We start from the raw sequence: 26,810 nt of genomic DNA, 5'->3' as shown, positions 1-26,810 counted from the left end.
TTGGTGACAGCCAAAAGGCTTCACTAAGGGCAAATCATGCCTGATCAATTTGGTGGCCTTCTACACAGGGGATACAGAACTGACGGATAGGGGCAAAGCAGCTGACATTGTCTACATGGGCTTGTGCAAATCATTTGACACTGTCGCACACGACATCCTTGTCTCTAAATTGGAGAGACATCAATTTGACAGATGGACCACCCAGTGGATAAGGAATTGGCTGGATGGCTGCATGCAGAGAGTTGTGGTCAATGGCTCAATGTCCAGCTGGAGACCAGTAATGAGTGGTGTCCCTCAGGGATCGGTGTTGGGACCGGTCTTGTTCAACATCTTCGTCGCTGACATGGACAGTGGGATTGAGTGCGCCCTCAGCAAGTTTGCCAATGACACCAAGCTGTGTGGTTCAGCTGATACGCTGGAGGGAAGGAATGCCATCCAGAGGGACCTTGACACGCTTGTGAGGTGGGCTGATGCCAACCTCATGAAGTTTAACCATGCCAAGTGCAAGGTCCTACACCTGGGTCAGAGCAATCCCAGGCATGGCTACAGGTTGGGCAGAGAAGAGATTCAGAGCAGCCTTGCGGAGAAGGACTTGGGGGTGTTGGTTGATGAGAAAATGAACATGAGCTGGCTTCAGTGTGCGCTCACAGCCCAGGAACCAACCATGTGCTGGGCTGCATCAAAAGGAGCGTGCCCAGCAGGTTGAAGGAGGTGATCCTGCCCCTCTACTCTGATCTTGTGAGACCCCACCTGCAGTCCTGCATTCAGCTCCGAGGTCCTCAACATAAAAAGGACAACGAACTGCTTGAGCAAGTCCAGAGGAGGCCATGAAGATGCTCTGAGGGCTGGAACCCCACTCCTATGAAGACAGGCTGAGAGTTGGGCTTGTTCAGCCTGGAGAAGGCCCTGGGGAGGCTATAGAGCAGCTTCTAGTGCCTAAAGAGGCCAACAAGCAATCTGGAGAGGGACTTTTTACAAGGGCCTTTAGTGACAGGAAAAAGGAATGGCTTTAACGTGACAGAGGGGAGACTGAGATTAGATATTAGGAAGAAATTCTTAGCTGTGAGGGTGGTGAGGTTACCCAGAGAAACTATGGCTGCCCCATCCCTGGCAGTGTTCAAGGCCAGGCTGGACGGGGTTTGGAGCAACCTGGTCTAGTGGACGGTGTCTCTGCCCATGGCAGGGGGGTTGGAACTGGATGATCTTTAAGGTCCCTTCCAACCCAAACCATTCTATGTATTTCAGCAGCTGGTAAAAATGAATTAGCCCATCCCAATGATGTTAAATCCAGAAACAAAACTAAAGCAAACTACCTCAAAACCTTTCTGTAAAAACTGAGCAGTATTGGCTAGAAAAGGTTGAGCTGGAAAGCTGCAAATGTAATTGAACAGAACAGAAAAGTGCTTCGTGTTGAGTTGTACCAGTTAGTCCCCATTGCATAGGAAAACTAAGGGCAGACCTTAGTTGTAAATGCAGAGAAGCCAGAGCCTAGAGGATAGCTGAATGATTTCTGTACTGTATTTAAGGTAGCTGGGATACTAGAGAGGGAGACACAGCCAGACAGCCAGAATGTACTCTCTTATCACTATAGGTTGGAGAGATTTAAGTGGCTTCCTAGAAACCATTTTTGACTTCTCAGAAACTGTAAATACCTCCCTATGACGAGTCTAAAAAAAAAAAAAAAGAGTGAAGCTACCCACAGGATGTCCTGGAGACAAGAACCAGAAGAACCAGGCAAGTATTTGCATCATCACATTCGTCATACAATGAAGGCTTAAAACAGCAAGCTGGAATTAACCTGAGAAGAGACTGGTATGAAGCTGTAGGGAAATGAAAACCATTCTGGTCAGGGAGTAACTGGAGGGAGGAGATAGGAAGAGGCACATCCATGTAATATATAGGACATGGCTATTTCCCAGTGGCTGTGAGATCCATGTTTAGCACTTAAATCAATGGCCTTGTTTCTAACTGTAACTTGTAGCAGTTCCTAAAAATCTTTTCAGCACTGAACTGCATACAATTTAGCATCAAAAAAAGTAGGCAGTTATTTCACTGCCTAATTTTAGGCATACAATTTCTAGACCTTCTTATATCTATTTTAGGACCCACAAGAAACCTGAAACTTGGAATAATGTTTTCTGAGACCTGTATGCTACTGCTGATGCCACATAGGAAATACACATTTGTTCCTGGGATATTTTTTCCTTTCCTTTGTCAACAGTCATTCACAGCATAAAATAAGAAACTTGGAAATAAATGCCAAATTGGTTGTGACAAATTCAGACAATACTGCAAATATAAATGTCCCAGGTTTTATTTAAATAACCCCAAAACAACAAAACTAAAATTGAGATCTGGATCAGCTCTTTCCCTGGAGTTCACGAAGTGTACAAATGCAGAGGTGTGGCTCATCTCTGAAATTAGCATGTGAAAAGCTATTTTTATAAGCATAGCAGCAGCCAAGATAACACAGCTAACAACTCACTTAGCTATTAGCTCTGTATGAAAGCAGGTGCACAATTACTAGTTAAGCACAATCAAAACACATATTACACCCTGAGAGGTTAATAACCAGAGTGTATGTGCTTCACAGCATAAAGGCTACTTGATGAAATGTTTCTGGACTGAACAAAATCTTTTTCCTCTACAACTTTATTTTTGCCATAGAGATACATAAAACAAAGGAACTGGGTTGACAAAACTCTATCATTACTGACAAAATGAAGAGCTAAAACAGAAGAACCTGTCCCCATTCTGCTCTGCCAAGCTGTAGCAGTCCTGATCAGCAGGCAAGTTTATTTTGCATGCCTATTCGCCCCCTCACTCTGCAAACATTGTGAAATTAGCTTTTGAAATGTACGTAATGCAGCAAAGGAAATCCCTAAAAGCTCAGCTGAATTTCTGACAACAGAAGGCCAGTTAAGGAAAGTGTGCCAAGCTCCTGTCAAGGGGTAGACTTCTTACCTTGGGTAAGCATTTCCAAAAAACTGTCTTAACAGCTGAACTCGTGCCAGATAGCCCAACAGCGGGTATACAGTCATCATCTGGAACAGCAGGAATATTCTTGCAACAAATGACATGATGTCATCACTGGGAAAGTTATCTAGAAAATTCTAAACACAGGAATAATGATGATACATTGATGTGTTATATATATCTGCTGATTTTTAATAGCTATGTGCAAGAAAGAGATAAAACCCAAGTAATTTCAACTGCCAAATGAATTCCACTACATGAAAACCCCTCTCTCTTCTACAGTTGTCTTGCCACCAAATGCCAACTGATTTTTTAATATTGCAGGGCTGATGTCAGCTTTTGTGTTACCATTAAAGATGGAAATATTTTCTACACTTCTGAACATCCTCAAATAATCAAGGCTGTGGAAAGGCCATATGATTTTTTAGGCAGATGAATTCATATGCTCCTATTACCTGTCATATCATATCTAGATATTAAAAAGTTATTTAATCATTAAAACTGGACCATATACTACAAATGAGAATGTCTGAAAAAGCAGTATAAGACTCAACTATCATGGAAATATACAAATGGCTTCATAAGTATTTAGGATAACTACAGAAAATAAATGGTGAGAAAGTATCTTGTCATCTATTATTTACCTGTGGATTTCACCCCATTAAGTTATTTCAAAGGGTTCAAAAAATCATTTAATGGTTAAACACCAGTACCAGTTCTAACTAACCTACTGTCAGAGGAAGCCTTTAAATGCTGTTTCATTGCTAAATATTAATGCAAGAGACATGGAATACCTGGCATAAAATGGATCACCAACTGATAACTGCTATCTTTGAAGACATTTAGGGTGTGGTAATCAGTTTCACATATAAGAAGATAAGAGTTTAACAGCCTTCACAGGGTGTTTCATGTAGTGCTGTTATCTGAAGAACTCTGCTGGCAAGGCTCACCATAGTCTTAGGCTCCAAACCTAATCACAGTGAGGAGTCCTACCTAAACGAGTCTGCATTTGCATCATATTTCCTTTTCTGGAGTATCTGAAGACAGTTCCAATGAGTGGGATTGGTCACTGCACACACAACTAAACAAACTTTTCAGGATTAAAGATGCTAAAGAAATTAAAGCTTCAACTGTTCACTTGGTCATTTTGGTCCTTTCGTCATCACTTTTGTAAGAGTATTTAATAAATGTTTGGTTTTTTACAGAACTACTGGCCACCAGACATGAATATAAATGAGATAACACAAGTATTACTCATCTGCTTGTGCCCATGAGGCATTAGCCAACTGATCAGAGTCAAGAACAGATGTGTCTGCCAGGGTGAGTCATGAAGCAAGAAGCAGTAGCTGTTCTTTTTTTAATACATATTTACTGAAAGATCAAGGACAAATATATACTGCAGTAAAAATCTCACCTGTTCAATACATTCTTTGGATAGCGGTGGTGAAGGAAAAGAAGCAAAAATTATCACCCCAACATACAGGTACGTTAATCCCACCAGGAAGTATGCAATAGAGAGGTCTCTCACCTGAGGAAAAAGAATATCTTATTTTGGCCAGCACTGACACAAAAACAGACAAAACACTCATGAGGAGATTCCTATGACATTTATTACTGTCACTTTTGTATTTATTACTGTTTAATATTTATTACTATTTATATTACTTAAATGGGGGTTTCAAAATTGGTCCTGGATCAGATCAGAAATCTGCAAAAGGATACCGCAAAGTGGATCTAGACAAGTATTATTTATCTATCTATATACGGAAAAGGCTTGAAGAAACAGATATGCCAACAGATGTAACACATTATTGCTGGATGCACAAGCATACACTAGTTATTACATCAAACAAACACCCTCTACTTTTCTACATTTAATAATCCCTACTAAGAGCCCTGGGACACAGAGACAACTGTTGAAGACAGCACATCAATGGCATGTGTTAAATTTCTTGTTAGGACGAAAATCTTGCAATTAAGAGACATCAGCCTACCCAGCTGCAGGTATAATGTAACAAACATTTTTTAAGGAGCTGCTTTGAAACCCAAGAGGATGGTCCACACAAGCTGGCTCCAAACCGGAAAATAGTATGCCAGGCTTCTGTAAGAATGGTGTGAAAGTGGAAGACATAACTTATATAAATATAAATACAAAGACAAAATAGAAAGGCATAGGTGGGCACAGAGGTATGTACGTCCTTTAGCTTTACAATTGTATTTTATTACTTTAATTTAAAATTGCATATTCACTTTATCACTAAATTTTTATAAACACCTCAGGTAAATGCACCAAATAATCATCAAAGATTTTTAGGAGAGAGTCCTGAAGCTAAGATCATAAATCCATATTTAACTATATTACATGCACCTAAAAAAGGTATTAACTTCAGTGTTCACTTCTGAAATTTTTTACTATATTTATAAAGTATCTAGTGTATGAAAAGATTGTCAACGACATAAAAATAACTAAAATTTTTTAGCACCATTTAGCATTGGAAAATAAGCAGCAAATCTTCTCCAGTACTTTAAGAATCTGCAGAATCCACAGATACACCAGAATGACTTCATAGCACTGTACTTAGTATTCTCCTACATCAGTTCTCTTTTTTTTTGGAAATGAAGTGGGAGACCATTTCTTTCTAGTTATTAGTTAACTAAATTCTGTATAAGCTTATTCTACACTACAAAACACAATCTTACAGCGAACCATTTTTTCAGCTGCTGCTGATAATCAGCTTATTAAAGTATTACTGGTAATGCTTCAATACATGACCCTATTCTCCTACGACTGAAAAGCAAGTCTTATTAATTCAGGTAAAGTACCATTAGGACGGTATGGCCTCCAGACCAGGATCATTATTACAGTCTCCAGCTGGCTCACCGAGCATGGGCAAAGCCTGCTCACATCTGTACATGTAAATGTTTTCCTAAGTGTTTCTTCACATTATATCCATGACATATTCTATACCTTTCTGGGGTCTTCTGAGAGAAAGACGGTACCCAACGAAAAAAAAAAGCATGCTAGATTACAAGTTTCAAGAAAAGGTCAAAAGGAAGTCTGTTTTAGTGAGGGAACTGCAATCTCCTGCTCATTTTGCCATTGCTTTTGGGGTAGAAGACTGATGCCTTTTTCCCTTCAGCCTGCAAAAGGCCAATGGTATTTTCCATCAGACAATGCCCTGTTAGCGTGCACCCCAGGGTGACGCTCACGCCCCTGGCAGCTGCAACCTCTGCCCCCTGCTGACCACATATATGCAACCGGAAGATGCTCCTCTGGTTTTCACTCTCTTCGCACTGTTCACTGCGTAAGGACTAGCAACTTCCACGAAGGGTTGAGCAATAACATTTTCTTTAAAGTGCTCCCAGAATTCTCCTCAGTTATATGAGAAGCTGTACAGGATTTTGTATAACAGCTACCTCTTCAAAAGCACCAGTGCCCATCCTAAAAACAGAGTTTAGGAATACTAAATCTGAGCATTCAGATTTCTTGCTGGATTTATGAGTAACTTAAATGCAGGAAGCAGAGACTAAGGAAGGTAAGGTGGTTTTGCAGGGTGACATGGACTCTCATCTCCTGAAGTCGTGAGTTGGACAATTTCTCAAAATGCACCCAAGACCTTCTTTAGGCACATAACCTGACAAAATCTGTTTTCACTTACATTTGGTATTTTTAGGTGTATTCCTCATGCATGAAGACAGAATAGTAACTCACAGTTGTTATTTGTGCTATCGTAAAACTATTTTTGCTGTGACAAGTACTTGCAGCTGTGAGGGCAAGCAATCTGAAACTGAATTCTTACTACTTCGTTTGGACTACACTTGATTAAAGTGGATAGCTAATGTGCTATTACCTCTGATTATACTAACCAGGTTCATGTTCCTACCGTTCTTCAGTGTGTACACTTTAATCTGTTCTGAAACTAGGTGCTGAGTTTATTTTGTTAATGTATTCTTATAGCATATAACAATACATCTTTTTCTTCAGGTATTGTCACCATAGGAAGAAAAACCAGATTTTGATTTCACAGAATCGTAGAATCATAGAATAATTAGGGTTGGAAAGGACCTTAAGATCATCAAATTCCAACCCCCCTGCCATGGGCAGGGACACCTCACATTAAACCATATCACCCAAGGCCTCGTCCAACCTGGTCTTAAACACTGCAAGGGATGGAGCATTCACAACCTCCCTGGGCAACCCATTCCAGTGCCTCACCACCCTAACAGGAAAGACTTTCCTCCTTATATCCAATCTAAACTTCCCCTGTTGAAGTTTTAACCCGTTACTGCTTGTCCTGTCACTACAGTCTCTAATGAAGAGTCCCTCCCCAGCATCCCTATAGTCCCCCTTCAGATACTGGAAGGCTGCTATGAGGTCTCCACAAAGCCTTCTCTTCTCCAGGCTGAACAGCCCCAACTTTCTCAGCCTATCTTCATACAGGAGGTGCTCCAGTCCCCTGATCATCCTCGTGGCCCTCCTCTGGACTTGTTCCAACAGTTCCATGTCCTTTTTATGCTGAGGACACCAGAACTGCACACAATACTCCAGGTGAGGTCTCACAAGAGCAGAGTAAAGGGGCAGTATCACCTCCTTCAACCTGCTGGTTATGCTCCTTTTGATGCAGCCCAGGATACAGTTGGCCTTCTGGGCTGCAAGCGCACACTGCAAGCTCATGTTCATTTTCTCATTGACCAGCACCCCCAAGTCCTTCTGCGCAGGGCTGCTCTGAATCTCATCTTTCCACAAGTAGCAAGACAAGAAATAGGCAACTCAAATCCCTGAATTTATTTTTTCTCAAACATCCATCACTTCCCTTGCAAACATCTGCTTCTGCATATAAGGTGGTTGTTTTTGTACAAGAGTGTGTTATTTGTGTATATAACATCTTTTAATTAATGTTCATTACTCTTCAGGACACCTAGGTTCACCCCTAAAGACCGTGACTATAAATACTCTTTAGACAGCACAATTCCAGCTAAAACCAAAGGACACATGGAGAGACATGAAAGGATTAATTTTAAGTAACAGAGGAATAATCGCATTTGTCTACTTTAAATTTCACATTAATCCGTTTATATTCAGAGTGAACACTACTGTGATGGAAATTGCCTAAGCATAAAAAATATGGCAGTCATCACACCTAAAGTTTATAATCTAAGGATCAAATGTAGAAAAAATGTGGAAGTAAAGAATCAAAGATAACATGCAGGTTATGGCCATCAGGATTACAGCTTGCCACCTACCAAGCTGCTGTCAAATACACTTGAAGTAACAGGCAAATTTTGAGGTGAAACTTGGAGAATGTGTTAACTGCAGTTATTGCTGACCAGGAGCTTTTCTAGTTAGATGCACAGAACAAAGTGCTGGAAGTGCCTCTGGAAGGACAGAAAATAGGGTGCTGAGGCTGGTGGCAGCAGCAGCAGAACAAAGGCAGAAATCAGCCTCCTAACAAAAGGATGAGTCTGATAACTACCAAAGAAAACTTTGAGAGTAAAAGACATGATATCACACTCTAGACTTGTACCCAGGTGCAGGCTGGACATGCAGCACAGGACTGGACACAGACACAGTGACAGCTCTGTGGCTTTACAGGTATTTCCTACGTGGTGCTGAAAAGAACAGGCAACTTTCAGGCCTTGTCTTCCTTATTGCATGCCACAGAGAAAACAGCTCATTTTCTCTCAGTACCAAAGTGAAAGCTAGTTTGTAGAGATGCTTCTTGGATGGACAGGCTGTCCTGGGTTCAGCAGTAGCAGTCATTTTTCTCCTCCTTGGTAGCTGGTGCAGTGCAGTGTTTTGACTTTCGGCTCAGGAACAGAGCTGATAACAATGATGTTTTGGTTTGGCCAAGGACTTTGTGAGCCTCATGCTCTGCCAGGGAGGAGGGGAAGCCAGAAGGAAGCAGAGACAGGACACCTGACCCAAACTGACCAAAGAGGTATTCCATACCACAGCACGTCATGCCCAGGATGTAACTGGGAGTTAGCCAGAAGGGCTGGTAGACTGCAGAGTTGGAGGAGGCATTGGTCAGAGCTTGGTCGGGCTGGCGGGGGGCGAGTTATCAGTTGGCTGGTGGTGAGATGTTGTATTCTATTCCTTTGTTATTTCTTTTATCATTATTATTATTGGTGGTAGCAGTAGTGATTTGTGTTATACCTTAGTTACTAAACTGTTCTTATCTCAACCCATGGGAGTTGCATTCTTTTTGATTCTCCTGTCTGTCCCTCCGGGAGTAGGGGGAGGGCAAGAAAGGGGGGGAAGTGAGTGAACAAGCTGTCTGGCTGGGTTTAAACCATGACACAGGCTTATACTGGTGCTTAACAATTATTACCACATTAGAAAAAGTGCCTTTTGATATCCCATTTCAGACTGGTCACTTCTCAAAAGAGAGATGTTGCCTCTGCAATATGTCAACAGGACTCTGATCCATATCATAAAACAGACTTAACCTGTTCAAGCATCAAGGACAAGATAACATTTAATAAGGTGACAAAAAAGTACTTCACCAGGATGCATAATGCTGTGCACTATTTTGGCTGGAAAGAGAAAGCAATAGTATAGCAGCATCAGTGGAAGCTCACTCTTTACAGAGAATAAACAGTATTTGAATATGGCAGAAAATTAGAACTACTCACAGCTCTATGCCTTCTGCAGTTAACTTCTGGAGAAAAAACATCTCCCCACTACCAGCCTTTCCCCCAGGTAAGTCCACAAACAACTGTTAGGAGACAGCACTAGCATATTTATGCCTCTAGATCGCACTCTGGGCTTGTGTAGCATCTGTACAGTTGCTCAGGGAACCAGATCACACATGAATCAGAAAAAAACCAACCCCTAGACAACAACCAACCAACCAAATGCAAAAGCAAACAAAAAACTCAATTAATCAAATCACCCTTTTATGGTTGGGTTAGTTTTCTAGGCAATCAGATTCCAAGCTAGTTTTTTGGAACTAGTTGTCTAGTGCACAAAATCTTGAACTGATAAATATAAGGGGGCAGCAGTGGGAGATGGGAACAGGGAGTTCAACTTTGAATTGCAGACAAAGAACCCTGCTCACAGGGCTTCTTCAGGCCTTGCTGCTGACATTTGACTTATCCAGTGCACTGCTCCTCTCACACCCACATCACTGTACTGGAATAGCAGCCAAAGGAATCCTCCCCTCTGTGTGTGTTTTAGCTTTGGGCAGTGATACATGCCTGTGACCAGAATGGAAGCTGCTATTGTTTTGGATTTCTGACTCCATAAAAGGAATCTTATTGTTTCTGTTACTTTTTTCCAGCTCCCCAAAGGGTTGTTCTTATGACCACTAGTTTCAGCAAGCTCAAAACAGTACTTTTCCAGCTTGCCATGTTCTGTGTCTTTTCATAGAACTCTGATGGAAGTGACATGGAGTCTCCATTAGACTCCCCATGAGATACTGATATAAGAAAGCATCTTGCTGATGTAAATACATAGGAAAAAAACACCCTATACATATGTAAACCTCCCACTTAGTCCAGCAGCTTAGTGAAATAAGCACAAACAGCTTTTCAAGAGCATCAGTGCTTCATTAACATTTGGAAAGCACTACCAGACCTAGGTGAAAGGCTGCTGTAATCTAGCCAAATAAAACTCCTAGAGGAACCATGCACAGATTTGCTTTATCATTAAAAACCTTTCCTGCTATACTTAAACGCTGCTCTTTCCCTGAGATTTTAACACTCTCCTGGAATGCAAGAGTCTTGTCAAAGGCTTGGGATCCATGCTAGGACTGACTTGGAAATTCAGCTTAAACTCTAGGAAGGGCATTCAGAATAGCTGATTCAAATGCAAGCAGCAGTTTCTTCCTCCTTAACACAGGAAAAGCAAACTGCACAAGATTCCAGGTGCTGCTATTTGCAGTTGATTGCTTACTTTCATGTAAATGGAAGGGGAAATGCCACAGGAAAAGTCTTGAAGGTGGCATGGAAGCATTAAGCCTCCACTGCATACAGAGCTGATTGCTGGAGCCACTACACCTTTAGAACTTGAAAACCACAGCTGAAGGGAGAGAAAACTCTTGCTCTTTTCCAGATCATGAGATATTCTTAATGAAAACTGAGAAAAATCTTACTTAGCTTTCTTTCTCCAGAGCTTCACTAACCCCCTTTTTAGTTAAACTATATTCAGAAATGACTATAAAGCCCAAGACGCTTTTCTGGAGGAGAATTTATAACTCTTTTGCAGAGGTGTTCACTCACAAGCTAGCCCTGGTTCACAGGTACAAAAAAAGTAACTGGGCAGATTACTAAAGCAAAAGGTCATTTCACTGCATTGGCACATAATACGCATTTCACCTCTGAATAATCAAATCAGGTATATTTTATCACATGTGTTGGCAACTGGCTGTAGCTGCCAACAAGGTTCAATCCCTGCTTGAGTAGAGGTGTTGGACCAGATGACATCCAGAGGTCCCTTCAAACCTCAACCATTCTGTGATTCTGCACCAGTTTATCAGACAGTTAATATTCTTAAATCTTTGCATGTTATTGTAGTTACCTTTACAGCTAAGATTTTAATGAAGCTGAACAAGAACCCTGTAAAGTAGGGAAGAAAAAAATAAACAAACAAAATAAAAGTTAAAATGTACTCTATGACTAACTCTATCATGTTTACTCCATTTTGTATTTTATAATTGGAAGATATTAAGAAAGAATGCAGTTCCATCTGGATGAGCAATACATAATTTTTTCTAGGGCAAAGCACCAACCCAAAGTCTACATATCACAAAGATTCCCAATCCAGGCTTTAACTTTGAGGATTTCCTAAATAGGATCAGGTTTCTCTATGAATCTTGACTACTGAAGCAAAAAACTACCGAAACAACTCTGATTAAAAATATTATATAGACCCCAACACCATTGTTTAGGACTCTGCTAAAATCAGTCCTGTGCCCTGTGTTCTCCAGCATTTTTAATTCTAAAATCAGTCAGTTTTTCTAGGGTCTTAGAATATTGTCAGACCTTCTGCCTCTTGTGTGTAATTTGGCCATTTAATACCAGCCTGACCACTAATAAGTCTAGGATACTTCTCAAGGCTTTAATCTGAAAAAATTGTAATGCATCTTTTACTCACTGGTAGCCAGTAAAAGTATGTATAACTGGTTTCTTATCAGATCACAAAAGTGAGTTACATTTTCTGAAGCTATCGCAATTCCTGGGTCAATTTCAAGATGAAGCAGACAGGAAGAAATCAGTGCCGCCTGGCTATCTAGATACAAATCAGCACAGTCTTGTGAAGTTACTTACATTGTTTTCTTGATTCCTGTTATTTTGAAGAAGTGTGATGACACAATTGTGGATGAAGAAGGCAAGTGTCAGAACCCCTGTCAGCTGAGGGAACTGAATTCTAAACTCTAAGGGAGAAGAAAAAGTGTTAATAACTCACTTCTTTGAAACAACGCCAAAATGCAGAGGAGATACAGTACTGTGGAACCTGCTGGCAGAAACATAAGGCTCCATGTCAAAATGGGACAATCTATTTCATCTTCGACCATAGCCAAAGAAGGTATTTAATCAGGAAGTACAAAATGGTTACTATATAACACACTCTCCAGCAAAATTTTTCAGGAGGTCCCAACCATTGAAGATTATTAGGATAATCTAGGATTTACACATACAAACTTTTCTGCTTCTTAACAGTTTAACTGGAAAACATTTTTTTAGGAAGGAATTAAGGCTGCATATCTCTTGGCTCCTGAACAGGGAGATGGGGGGACGGAATCATACTCTGTGAGCATCTTTTGTTGTTAAGAAGTTACTTATGCTACCAGAGGAAAAACTAGGTCTGTAGATGTTTAAGAGGTTCTGCTTACAAACCAGGGCATAAAGAAAGGCAGACCAACTTCTTGTCTTATTTACAGAAAAGGTATTTATATTTTTTGTCTCCATGGGAATAGCATTGCTCTGCCTCTTTTAATAGTTCAAGGACAGTGTTCACAAGATCGTGTTTCTGGAAGCACCACACCGGGTCTAGGAATTCACTGATGTGTGACATCATCAAAGCAGCATCCTGTTGGTATTATATAAGGATGCATGTACTCTTCAGTGTTAACAGCAATTAGAGATCCCTGAGCTAGCTCAGCTTCTGGAAGGCATCCAGCAGTGTAGCAAAACACTCATCAGAGGCTCACAAGCCCTTACAGATCAAACCACAGAAAGCTCCATGCAAACATTTAAGCCAATTGTCTCTTATGAAGTCAGCAAGGTAAACACACCCCAGGAAATTACTGAAGGGCTCATCCAGGTTGAAAGAATATGCGTTCCCTAGGGCCAGAGTCACTGTATCTTCAATACCTAACTAATATGATGTGCTACTGATACAATTGAGAGTGCAAGCAACTTTTGGGCTTCTTTTTTATCCACTAATTTAACCTCAATAATAAAAAGCAAACAGATTTAGAATCTTTCAGCACTGCATTTCCCCCATCACTACAACAACCAGTAGTAACCAGATTTATATGCATTAGCTATGTGGTTTGTCTGTCTCCTAGCTGTACTAGTCACATTGCCAAAATAAACTGAGTGCACCACCTCTTAGTGACCTGTGGGCGCATGTGTCATGCTGTAACAAATTTTACACAGGACTGCTTAATAGATCAGCTTCAAGATGCTTAAAACCTGATTTCTTAGACATAGTCTGTCTTCCAGTTCATGCTGGTTTGTTAGTGAACTTTAGTTTGGGCAAATTTTCTCCTGTGTTCTCAGGAAGAGTCCATAGCTCTGATGCCATGCAAACATTTGAAGACTGTCTGCTGGGGCAGTTGAGGTTGAAAACACATTTCCAAGCTTGCAGTGGAAGAAGACAAAACACTGTGGTTCTTTCTACTTACAGATATCATTCCGAATATTGACATACAAAATAAATAAGGTCATTAGCACAGATGATAATAATCCAGTGATTTGAAATAATTTTTTTTACACTGGAGACAAAAGCAATTTATTAGTCCAAAAATTCTGTCTAAAAGTAAAGGCTAGTGATGCAGGAAAACATACAGCACAGAGAGCACTGTTTCACAACCACCTACATCTATCTTTTAAGTTTGTACTTATGCTGCAGTAGTCAGGAGGATTCTTAGGTAATTATGAAGATAATCCTATCCACCCTTAAAGCATCTGCTTTGGTCTTGCACACAGTCATACTCAGCAAAAACCATCTGGCTTTGAAGACTCAGCATGAAAGGACAATAGTCTTTTTTCTTGGTGACATAACCAAGCTGAAGGAACTGCTTTAAATAGCCTTTCACTTGTTTCTTGCATTCAGATCTCGAAAGAGATGAATGCCTAGCAGAGAAGGAATGACCTTTAGTAGTTATGGAAAAACAAACAAACAGCTTTGATGACAGCTAGAGGTTTAGGGGTGGAGAAGGGGAACACTGGGTTTTTAGCAGACCTCTTTGTCAAACGTACATACAGTACGCTAGCCAAGCTGTTCATTCGGCTTGTGTCAGATCGATTTCAGTTCTGCTATACAGCTGCGTCAATCCAGAGTGGTAGAAGACAACAAAGAGTAAGCAGATGCAAGACCACTGCAACTGTCATGTGAACACACTTAAACCAGTTGAATTTTGTATTTGTAACTTTACTCAGCTATCTGTAGTTTACTTACTGAATTGTTGCCACAGTGCATTAACAGGATTCCATAAATTAGATCAGATTCTGTTGCAAACGGAAAAAATCCAGTGTTTTTTTTTTTAATTTAATTTATTTCTATATTGATACAGTATTGCAAAACCCATCCTAATGTTTTAAGTTATCCTTGTTTTCTTTTCCAGTTCTACATTATTGGACCTAACAATAGTTTGCAACCCATGTGTAAAACTGTTAAAACAGTGCTTATTGTGACTGGTACACTAAAAATGCACAAGCCTTTAAAATAAGAAGGTGCATATCTCTGAATTTTATTTTAAGTAAATAAGTAATTTTTAAAGAAAGACAAACTACTTTTGTTTCTAAGAACAGGAGTGATAATAATTCAACAGGACAGGGGACATCTCCTTGGAGCTAACTGCTCATGCAATTTGGCCTGTTGTAAAGGATGTAGCCTCTACATGCTAATTAGACATCATTTCCTCATTTTATTTATGTCACAGAGGTGTTAAAAGGTGAGACATTCACAATTACTTAAAAAAAGTCTTAAACTCATCATATACATGCTTCATTCATGCATTTTATCTTACCTGGCACAAAAAAAGCATTCTCTGTAAACCAATTGTATTCTAAGTGGATTCCCAGACGAGCAGCCTTTACAGTAACCAGAAGAACTAAGTAGACAACTGAAACTGTACCTGGAAAAGATCAGAGCCAAACAAACGCCATGAGAAGTAGCAAGTATTTAGCTGTGTTTCATTCCTGCTCTATCCAACTAGTTACCTATAGCCCAAACACTTCCAAGTTGATATCCATTCTTAAAAATACAGGCTATGTTTAAATTTTCTTTTTCTTTGTATCATTTATAGGTCAGAGAGAAAGAATAATGCACTTGAACCCAATGCAAGCTTTCAGCATGTTTAATGTTTTCTAGGTGCTACACTAGTGACAGTGGAAATACCACCTCGTAATCCCTCATGCTGGGCAGCCAGGGAGGTTTTCAGGCAGTTAACAGGTATGTTCCAGCTTCAGCTGTTAGGATTTTCATTTAATATGAGACAGAGTTGGCCACTGCAGTTACTACAATGTCCACTGAGTCACTGATGTTTTGAACGAAATAGTCCAATGAGATAGGAATGTTTATTGCAGTTGTGAACTTTACACTGGGAGCTAGAAGCTGGTAATGACATTTGACCCCTACTGATTTAACCTTTGTCATAACCTTGGATAACCTTGATTAAGACTGGCTTTGCATTCCATCTCATTGGGTCAGAGGTATCCAGCAATACAGGTAGAGGACTACAAATATGATCACAGATGGGTATAAATGCCTTGCTGTGTCTGCGTATGGGATGGACAGCACAGGATTTTGGCTCTGCCATTTGAAAGAGGTAAGGGCAGAATGGTAACTACCTAAAAATTGAAGAAAACTGTGAAACAGCAAGTAAAGCTACTGCAATGCAACCTGCTGGCCAGTAATACTAAGTCAGCAGAGAACAGGCTATAAGTGAAGACAAAGAAACAGCACTTTCACAGTTTGCAATACAGATTCAGATAAGACATCAACTCATTCTAGCACTATCTCCAAGGTTAAAAAATAAACTGAAGAAATTACCATTTGATTTCACAGAGCATAGTTAAGGAATTAGGAAGATAAAAGGTTCTGTAATTTAGCTTAACAGCTAAAATATTCTGTATTTTCCTAATCATTCAGGTTTCCATATGTTTAAAAGTAAGTAAAAGTTCTCCATTAAGAATAATTCCAGCATGTCAAAAAATTGCCTTTATTTTTTTCTTGTCCTATCAGATTCAAGGTTTACAAAAATTAAGGCAACTTTGAACAGTTTCTGAATTACATAATAATCTACTGAAGTTATGACAAATTTTGTATTTTAATATTCAGATTCTCAATAAACTTGTTGTCCATGATGTGTCTCTTTTTACAACAGATACAGTTATGGCTAGATCTCACTTGATAAAATATTTTCGTATCTCTAATGTTGTATTTAGTTTACCTAAAAACCTTTTTACACAGAAGCACTATCACCCATCTTCTGTGCTATATTATCATCTAGTGGTTCCAGCCACAGTAGATCCAAACTCTAGCTGTGTGTCCCACTGGAACAGAGGACAAAGTAGACCTTCAATTCCCTGTCCTCTACCTCCTAGGATAAGAGGAAATGACCTCAAATTGTACCAGGTGAGGTTTAGCTTGGGTATTAAAAGAAAAATCTCCACCAAATGGCTATCAAGCATTGGAACACTGTGTTTGAGTCACGATCCTTGGAGGTATTTAAAAGACTGTGTAGATGTAACACTTAGGAACACAGTTTAGTGGTGGACTTGGCAGTGCTGGGTTAACAGCTGGACTTGGTGATTTTAAAGGTCTTTTCCAACCTTCTAACCTAAATGATTCTGTGACTCTATTCTATGATTCTACTCACTGGAGTACCTTTCACTGTTTTCTATACATTTTAACCACAATGAACCAATGCTTTAATAGTATTTCTTACCTACCTAGGACATTAAACTTTGCAAAGAAGGATGGAGACTTTAGATTTAGCAGGGGTAGAAGAATAGCGACCAGGTAGAATGGTACTGTTTGTGATTTGTTCCACCACTTCTCAAAGAGCTCAAAACCTGTATCATTGCCAGAAGAGAACATCACACTGCTGTTCTGTGGTGGGTGACCACTAGCAGCACTTGGACAAATGACTAGAAGAAAGGAAAAGAAAAATATTCCCAGATGAAAAAGGTTTTACTTGCACAGAATCTTCACAGCCAAATCCCATATTTTCTGGAAAGTGTTTTACCTATGAGAAACAGAATCATTTAAAAGCAATATGTGACAATTCAGTCCTTAACCACTTTTTTTAAACTAGGAGTTGAGCACTAAGATTTCACTGCTAGGCACCTTGCACTAAGCTGGCAAGTGCTACGGTTCTTTCAGCAGAGCACAACAAAGATGCTTACTTGTCTGAAGCCTGAGCTGTGGCACAGGATCACATACCTATAGCTAGGTGTCTCCATGCTTACATGCATGTGCTGGAATCATGCCATAGGAATGCACCTTTGCACCTCGCTGCATATTTAGCACTGTAATCTGTCCCTCCACACTTCAGTAAGATCATATGAACCACAATGCAAAAGTATCTATGTACAGAAGAGCTGTATTATTATCCATTGCTCTGGCAGCACACAAACTAAGGATGAGAAGAAAGCTACTGGAACAACTGAAAGGACTAAAACTCGTATGCTGAACCAAAACATCTCATCACCTTCGTGCCATGCCATGTGCAAGTACATCACTGCTATACAACAGTGATATGCACCCAAAACACTGCCACATGGTGGCTGATCAAGAGCCGCATCTGAAAGTGACTGGAACAAAACCAACCAACCGAAAAGATCCTGATAAAAATGTGCTCATTCGATTTTTGTTAATATAAGCATTTCTTTCTACCACACATTTGCAAAGTTAAGTGTAAAAATATGAACTTGTCTTCTTGTTCTCATGTCTCAAATTTTAGCATCACCACAGCACTTGATAGCCTCCCTCCCACACTGGCTGTATGCCTGTTCATTGCAAAGGCAAAAGTGTGAAAAGTGTTCTGTCAAATTTACTTCCACTTTTTTATTGCTTTCTCTCCATTGCCTGTAAGTGGATTGTGTCACAGACCTTGAACAATGCTTTTGTTCTTACTGATCTCCTCAGTAGCCCTGAATGCCATGCCAAGAGTCATCTGAACATCTGGCAGCCTTTAACTTTGTGACACATCTGATTTAAATTTTCCAGTTGCTGGAGCATGCTGTGGAACAGTTGTCTATTTTGTCTCCAAGTTATACCCCCTGCTGCATAATAGGACAGAAAAGCAGAAGCAGCAGCAAACACATGAGAAAGAGCACTGCAGCAGCTATTGGTGCCTTCTGGTAAGGACTGTAGGGGAAACAAGATTCAACACTAGTTCAGATACAAATCAACTGGTTTTCAGAATTATTTCTCAACTCCTTTGCCTGACTTCAACAGCTGCTCTCCAGAAACATTACTGCAGCCAGTGTGACACACAGCCACCTGGCTGGTACTGAAAGGCTTCCCCATTCCCAGAAGCGCTCAGGATAGAGAAAATTTTCTACATTACAAAGCACTACATGTTCAGTTACTATATACAGGCAGAGAGATCAGATGCTGACAATGCCCTGCTCCTACCTTCACTGTACATTATTCTGCCTGCTTAAGAACTCTCAACAGCCCTATCTCCACACTTGAATGCAGCTTCTTCTCTATGTCATGCAAATGTCAAGAACTCTTCACAAAACTCAAGCAGATGCTCATGTAGGGCCTGGCACTTGTTTATTCTTGCACCCAGCATCATCAAAGCTGTTCTTACAGCATTTCTTTAAACAAGAATACTGCTGCAGAGGTGGTGAGGAGCAAAGATGCCCCAGCTAAGACTTTTAAACTTCAAGCAGATCTGATGTGCTTCAATTTTAGTGTGCAAAAGTTAATCCTCACTGTGTAACTACTGTTAAGAGATCTAACATTCCTGGTTTTAAGGCGGATCTATTTGGGTATAGATAAATTCGCAATATGCTTTTTAATCCTTATTCCCACTCCTACTTTCTTCTCCCTTCCCCAGCCTTATCCTTCCCTCTCCCCCACCCCCCAACCCCGAAATCATTAAGCTTTCCAAGTGTATAGCTCTTTGTGGAAGTACAAATCCTAGACAGAAAATTACTTTTTTGGTTTTGTTTGAAAAAGGTAGGTAGAACTAATAATATATACTTTATAACTGAAATGTGGTTAGGTATGGAAGCATGAAGATTTTGCCTTTAAACCGCCACCCCAAATCAGGAACACTTATTAGTGTTTCTTACCTTTATTACTTCCATTCGTACCAGGAACAATATCTGTTACATTAATGTCATGAACAAAGTCTGAAAAGAAGAAAATCTTACTATCAATGTCCCAACTTTTTATCTGTTGACTTGATAAAAATTAAGGAAGGTAGCATTTTGGAAAACTACATCAAAACTGTGATACATCAGACTGTACTCCCTCCAACTCCAAGATGGTTTAAGTCTCACTGTCTACAGTCATCTTCAGTAGTATTTTGTTTCCAGTACACCCACTCCTATGCTGTTTTACTGCTCTGCCACACCAGGTATTTCCAAGTTTCTGCAGTTTCCAGTATCAGAATATTGGAAAGTGATTTCCTTATATTTATGTATATATACACAGAAAATGCCCTTCAGCTTGGAAATTTAATTAGTATGTTTCTGGCTAAAATTTGCTTCTGTTGCATGTGGGTGTATTATGCACACATAAAATCAACCGAGGCAGAAGGCCTCAGACTTTTAAAATGCAATTAGCAGCAGCTTGTTTCTCATAAAAAAGGCAAAATGTATTGCGGGAAGAAAACAGTTTTTGTTTCTTCATCATGTTTTATGACACCCTGAATCACAATTGAGTGTTTATACTTACTGATACCAGGTCAGTGTATACAACAATCAGTAGACTGAACAGATCCCATTCATCACCTCCTCACTTCACCAGTGTTTTGTGTTGCTACTTAAAAAAGTACATGGTATGAAGCCAGGATAAGAACTGACAGGTCTTACAGAATTAGAGGACTTTAAAGTTTGTTATAGATGGAAAGCCAATTCATGCCTCCCCTGTGCTTAAAAAGTGTTTTAGGGCTAGCACTTGCATGTGTGCATTTATTTGTGTTTCATAAAACAAATACAGAAGCACAGGACACCATGTTAAAAAAAAAAAAAAAAGACAAGAAATCATACCTGGCTTAAAGTTCTTGCATTCTTTGCAAATTACTACTTTCTAGACCATCTTTCCTCAGGAGATCAATTTTTTCCCACCTGAATTGTGTGTGCAAATTGTTTAAAAATTCATCTGAATGCAGCAGAATTAAACATCATACCCTGCTTTGAATAACTTGGAAAGGGTGGCTGGAAAATGCCATAGTGTCAAATCTACATCCTATTACCCATTTTATAACCTACTAATTAAGTAGCCACAATGATAGCTGGGACAAGAATTCAATGATTACTTATCAGAGAGCAAACAATTTAAATAACCCCAAACAAATATAGATAAGTGATACATTAACATGCTAAACCCAGGGAAAAGGAGGATTTTTTTTTCCTAGAAAAAGAACTGTTTTGTTAATTCTGGTGTTTGCTTAACAGAATTGGAATTACTTGGTTTAGAGCAATTCAGGGTTAAAGAACTAACCTTATTTAAACAAACAAACAAAACCAAACCTAAACAAAAACCCAAACAACAAAAAAAAAAAACCCAAACAACAAAGTCTAAAATGAAATGGCCTTAACAATGTATGAATTAGGTCAGATGTTAAATACATCAGTCATTAACCAATAAACTATGTCCTTCAGGGATGGTGGGAACTCTAAGGTAGTGTCTGCACTGTTATTTGCCTCAGATTTGTTAATTACCTTCAAAACAGAAACTCTTAAATCTTAGTTGTACTATTCAACGCTATGAGTCAGGTTTTCAAAGCTCTCAATTCCATCACTTATTCCCACAACTCTACATGCATAATTGATTGTATCCACAAAGGCTTGTGTGTCTGTGCATGTACAAGGGTGAAAATAACCAGTATATTTTCTTTCATAGCAATGCCAGATTAAGAACTGCTCTTTCACTGTGCTAAAGTTCTTTCTTCCTTCAGGGACACTTGCAAAGATTTTCAATATGGCAGCACTTTAAGTGTGCTTGTTGAAATCTAGAATTAAACTAGATTTTTCTTCACTGATCTGGATCATTCCAACAGCCTAGCCTGTTATATGGCTGCTCAAATGGTTACACCCATGCAAACAAGGAGGGACTGAAAATACAAAGTGGAAACAAGCAACCAGGTTTGGGTTGTTTAACCTACACCAAGAAGCCTCATTACTGACATGCAAATCATATCACTGGCCCTTTGTCTTCCATTAAAACCACTTTAAGAGAAAAACTGAGAAACTTTTTTTGAAAACATACATAACTCTGCTCATAACTCCCCACACTGCTACTTATTCTTGCTTGACTTTTCACTCAGAGCAACAGAAAAATCAAGATAAAGTAAAATAGACAATGATTTTTCAGTACAAATCAAAGTCTTGATCTTTTCACAAGACAGCTGTAAATGTTAACCAAAATATGTATACTTACTGTATATAAACTTTCCTGTGTTGAACAGAAAGTTGGACATAAGCACCCAATAAACAACCATGGCTCCAACAAGCGATACCATAGAAAATAAGAGGCTTGACCACTGACCAAAGGATCCAAAGTAATACTTGCAAACATCTGGGAATTCCCAGTTTGAGGTATCTAATAAAGCTGAAGAACATACAAAAACATAGAAACACACCCAAATAAAATGTTGTATTAGAATCAGTAGAACTCTTGATGACAGGATGTTTTTGTTTCAGAATACTACTACTCTGAGTACTTCCAGAAGCACCAGAATAAGACATGGTGGTAAAAATGTAGCTATGCATTTGCAGCTAAAGCCTTTTGCAGAAGTTAATGGCAAAGTACATCAGACCATGAACTAGTCCTCAACAATGCCCAGAAATGAGCTGTCATGAACTGGAGGTCTTAACTGCCTTTATTTGAGGAAGTGAAGGGTTAGTTTATGCATAAAAGCACCAACTACAAGTGATGCAAGATGTGTTTCGAACAACAGAAGTACATTCTAAGCAGAACCACTGTCAGTGAGGCAATTGTCTGTAAATTGCTTCCAAAACACATTGTATACAAATAATAGTGTACAGGCATACGAAACGGTGAATACAGCTATAGCCCACATATTCCACTACGGAACATGACCAGAAATACATGTAGAGAACTGGGCAGTGCTTATAGAGAAAAAGGGAAGACTCCTAACTCCCATATGTCACCAAACACTTAATAAGTGAACACACGAAACTTTGCTTACTAAGAGTTTGGGTTTGGCTATAATACTTAGGTCCCAAGGAACTGAAGGATAATCTAATAAGGGAACACAGACATTTAGCTTACAGAGCTTAGTTCCAGACTACAAAAATACAAAGACATTCAAAGGAACAGCTTTTATTTGCAGGTTAGGTCTAACATGCAGTAAAGATACAGGCAAACTAAGAATCTATCAGATCTCTGTATTTCACTTAATGGTAATATTTGCACTATGAGGCTTCGTATTTCTTACGTATCATTTTGCGCGATTTCACAACTCTGTAGCAGCAATAAAGAGTCAAAATACCCATCAGTAAGATGAGAATGATTCCAGAAGTAAAGCCTGCCTGTTAAGAGAGAAAAACAGTTTAGTTTATCTATCAACAACACTATAGAAAATGAACAGCAAGCTGTGTTGCCAAAACCATTTTCATACACATACATTTTTCATAGTGTTACCTGTTTTATTCCCCAAGGGATACTTAATATAGATGTACCCATCATTGTGTTCCATATCATAAATCTAGGAAGAAAAAAAAAAAAAGACAGTGAATAATATAAGAAGCACTCATGTCATGCTATCCTTATAGCTACAATAGTTATGCATTATAGAACAATCAATACATTTTCTGGCTAATACATGGCAAGGTGCTTAACATACATTGTCACTATACTGGAGTTTTTACCATAGCCATCTGTGCAACTGTCAACTCTAAAAGCAGTTCCTAGTGGACTGTACACGTAGATTTCATCAGGAGCTGGAAGTACATGATCAGGAGCAATCTAACAAATGGATAAAAACCAAGACTTGTTAGTAACACCAAAGTAACTATTGTCCCAAATACATTAATCCAACTATTGTAAATTACAAAACCTTTCCATGAAATTACATTAAAAAAAAAGGTGCACTACATTAATTTTCTCCCCACAAAAACCTCCTAGTTGATAAATTTTTAGTAGAGTGCAGGAAAATATATTTTTCTTCTGCAAAATGTCTGTAATACACTATGTACAGCTCTTGCTAGTTCAATCATAGCAGCTGACCACTGCTTAAATCCACTTATAGGTGGAAGAAATGAGTACACACATCTGGGCAGCCTGAACCGCTGTTACAAAGTTCAAGCTGTTTTTATGTTTTCGTTGGGTGGTGAAGGCATTGCACAAGAAGTCAGTCATGGCTTGTGATAACACAAGACCTTGTTAAGGCACTCAGCTACTAGATATTTACTTTAAGGCAAGCTGCAGAGTCACTCTCCCACTGCCTTCACTTGTACTTCTTTTATAAATCTAGGCTGTGGAAGACTCAACATGCCAAAGACCACTCAGTTTATCCGGTCCTGCCTTTGCCTTACCAGTGCCCTGTCTGCAGGAGACGTGAGCCTGCTATAGTAATGAATTCGCTTATTCATTGCTGAAGCTTCATCAGTGACTCTTTGCATGTCACCATTCACACCGACTATGTTTGTAGGCTCCACATGAAATGGTCTAAAGGAGGAGACAAAGGAAAAGGAAAATATTTAAAACCCTAGAACACAAAAGCTAACATACAAGCCAGAGCACATCACTCAGGATGAGTCTGTCATTCAGACACAAAATAAATGCAAAAATATCAGTGCCAGGAGGGAAGCTGCCATCCATGAAAGAAGCACGTTTACATTGTCCATATTAAAATGGCCTCTTGCCCAGATTCTGTGGGGCACCTTAACATCAAAATTCAGACCTAATATTCAGCCTATTAATTCTCAACAATGAGTCACACCAGAACTACATGTTAATAAGCTTGGCCAAGCCCATTAATGCTTATAATCAACCAGTGCTGCCAGAACTAGTGATGAGGAACATTGGTACAAACAGAAAGCGTGTGAATGCAAAAGCAGAAAAGAGATGGAGAGGACGGAGAGGAACGAGCAGTGGTAATGAGGGCCACCTAGGAACTACTAATCCATCCAAGAACACTGTAGAAAATTGTGTTTACTGTGGAAGGAATCAAGCTCAAATAACTCCATGTGCTCATACCATTTTTAAGTCAATGCAACCAGGAATGGAATTTATTACATAACATGGAACAACGGATGTCCATCTGCAGTTTTGAAACAGCTTCATGACTTCCCTTCAGATATAATTGAGGTAAACATGGAGAACAGACCGTCAGCAACAGAAATCCTACATCTCTCATACAGAGATGTACAGAACACAAGGCCATCTACCCTCTTCCTCAGCTGAGTTAAGATTGCAGGCATGGTGACAGGTACTGAAGGAGAGAGCAGAAAAACCACACGCCCCCTGGCTTCCCTGCTCGCATGCAGCTACACAGCAAGCAGAGTGAAAAGACATTCCTAAAGTTACAACACAACGTAAATCTAGCTTCATGCAAGGGGTGCTACCAGAGATATGCAACCCAAACAAAACACTGCAGAGCCTTTTTTTTTTTAATCAAGGCATACTATCCTGTTGCTTAAACATTCACTCCTAGCTCTGACAGGCTAATTTCTTAACAATAGAGGGGACTATAAGCCTTGATAGGGGGGTTTGGGTTTTTTAATTTTTCACGTTCTTTTAATTCCTAAAGCAAGTCAACAGCTTTCTGATCTTATTCTTCAGGCTGATGTTAAAATCACTCAGAAACAAGAATCACCCAAACCCCAGAACCCACTGAAGTACGTATCACAACAAGTTTCAGGCTACGAAAAGCAGAAATTAAATTAGCAATAAATCCATGCCATATTTCCTCTAATATAAGCAAAGTCTGTTTGAATTGACTGTTTTTCAATACCCATCAGATTACAAAGGAACTTGGTCAACCCCTCCAGCCTCAGCTTTCAATACGGTGACAAAGGTCCCATTTTCTTTCCCAGTGAATCATTAGGCATTTGCACCATGGCACTACCTTTTATCTGGAAGGAAGAAAAGGAATACAGCTCTGAAGCTGGTCATTGTATCTCTAGAAGAGATAAAGGTAGGTCCTTATTCCTGTTTGCTTAAGTGGACACAACAGGTAAGAGTATTTACTGGTCTAATAAAAACTGACGAAGTGGAAACCAGATAAAAATAACTTCCTTCTCCACAAATTCACTCTTACCTTCAACTTAGACTTCATTAATTCTTATGTCTTCCTTCATTGTGGAAAAAATGGCTTAGCAATGAAAATGAACACACTTTCAATTTTTAAGACATTCTGAACTCTCCCCCCCCCCCATCTGTGACATGAAAGGAGAAATTCCCATTTTGTGTGTGGACTTCTGTGTTTCTAAGGACTGTGGTGTCCTTATAAACAATTAAGAGAGATACCACAATTAAACAGGAGTAAATTTTAAGCAATACCTTTATTACCCAAATCAGAGGCACACAGGGCTGATCCCATAGGTATGTAATGTACAGAAATACTCAACAATTGTCTAAAGGATTTCACTTGTGCTAGGTTAGAATTTATTAGGCTGATCCAATCATCAGACACTGCTAAAAAAGTCTCATTACAAGACCTGTAAAAGGAAGACTGTAGTTATGAAAACAGGAAATGTAATATGTTGTAATGCCTCCCCACTGCCAGTCCTCTCTCTGCTTTCTTTTTAGATCACTGGCACGCATATTTAGAACACTTAAAAGTATGTGTTCTGCTAATTATATGGCAGCTGCATAGTGTGAAGAGCTTCATGAAGACTACCTATTTCCCATCTCCAGTTAATATTATCAGTACAACCCCATGAGCTTCCACTGCTACTATGGAAAAATTACACTGAGACAAAGTCTGCATTTTGTTTCAAAGCTAGCAGATCCATGGCAAAGATCTCCTTCACCAGGCTGTTCAACAACTGCCAACACAGATGTCAATGAAAACTGTTCCAGTCTGGAAAAAGGTGTAAGGTTACTTTTTAAAGCAATTCAAGTTAAAGCCATGGATGATTTTAAAATTAAAATATCAGAAAACAGGAATACATCATCTTATTTTACAGAGAAAGTAGTGTTGTTAATCAACAATCAAATATCAAGAAAAATATTCATGTAAAGCAAAAAATGTATATGTCTATGGGAAATAAATTCCTTAGAGGATGATGTTTCATTTTCTCCTGTATTATTAACAGAATCTAGACTGAAAAGCAATTTACGGTCTAGCACAAAACAAAAGGGTATGATTCAGAATCCAGTGTATAGGTTTGGAAAAAAATAACTAATCAACCCTGAAGAAATTCTACGTGTTTGTGGCTGCTGCTTCCTGCCTGGAGGATTACACATATTTAACACTGCTAGTACTTAGTCTGTTTCCCCTCTT

The 26,810-nt window shown here is 39.3% G+C and overlaps 1 protein-coding gene across 2 annotated transcripts in view; it reads right to left on the bottom strand.

Moving 5' to 3' along the window:
• SLC38A9 (solute carrier family 38 member 9) overlaps nucleotides 1-26,810 on the bottom strand; it is a 39,606-nt gene that overhangs the window by 7,371 nt on the left and 5,425 nt on the right. The window contains exons 2-12 of one of the 2 annotated variants that reach the window (XM_062604328.1): nucleotides 23,896-24,028; nucleotides 23,205-23,326; nucleotides 23,003-23,066; nucleotides 22,797-22,890; nucleotides 21,776-21,946; nucleotides 19,462-19,521; nucleotides 17,104-17,301; nucleotides 15,177-15,284; nucleotides 12,247-12,353; nucleotides 4,391-4,504; nucleotides 2,965-3,113 (exon numbers count right to left, since the gene is read on the bottom strand). In XM_062604328.1, the coding sequence (XP_062460312.1) occupies nucleotides 2,965-3,113; nucleotides 4,391-4,504; nucleotides 12,247-12,353; nucleotides 15,177-15,284; nucleotides 17,104-17,301; nucleotides 19,462-19,521; nucleotides 21,776-21,946; nucleotides 22,797-22,890; nucleotides 23,003-23,066; nucleotides 23,205-23,326; nucleotides 23,896-24,028 (1,320 nt within the window). Of the gene's footprint in view, nucleotides 1-2,964; nucleotides 3,114-4,390; nucleotides 4,505-12,246; nucleotides 12,354-15,176; nucleotides 15,285-17,103; nucleotides 17,302-19,461; nucleotides 19,522-21,775; nucleotides 21,947-22,796; nucleotides 22,891-23,002; nucleotides 23,067-23,204; nucleotides 23,327-23,895; nucleotides 24,029-26,810 lie in introns of those variants that run through there. The other variant, XM_062604329.1, reaches the window with a different exon arrangement.

The sequence above is a fragment of the Pezoporus occidentalis genome, unplaced genomic scaffold (genome assembly GCF_034315485.1).
Source record: "Pezoporus occidentalis ecotype Australia unplaced genomic scaffold, CSIRO_AGI_Poc_V1 ctg85, whole genome shotgun sequence".
NCBI classification, from domain to species: Eukaryota; Metazoa; Chordata; class Aves; order Psittaciformes; family Psittacidae; genus Pezoporus; species Pezoporus occidentalis.
Note: the sequence above shows the minus strand (reverse complement) of the source record. Positions and strands in the feature narration are given on the sequence as shown.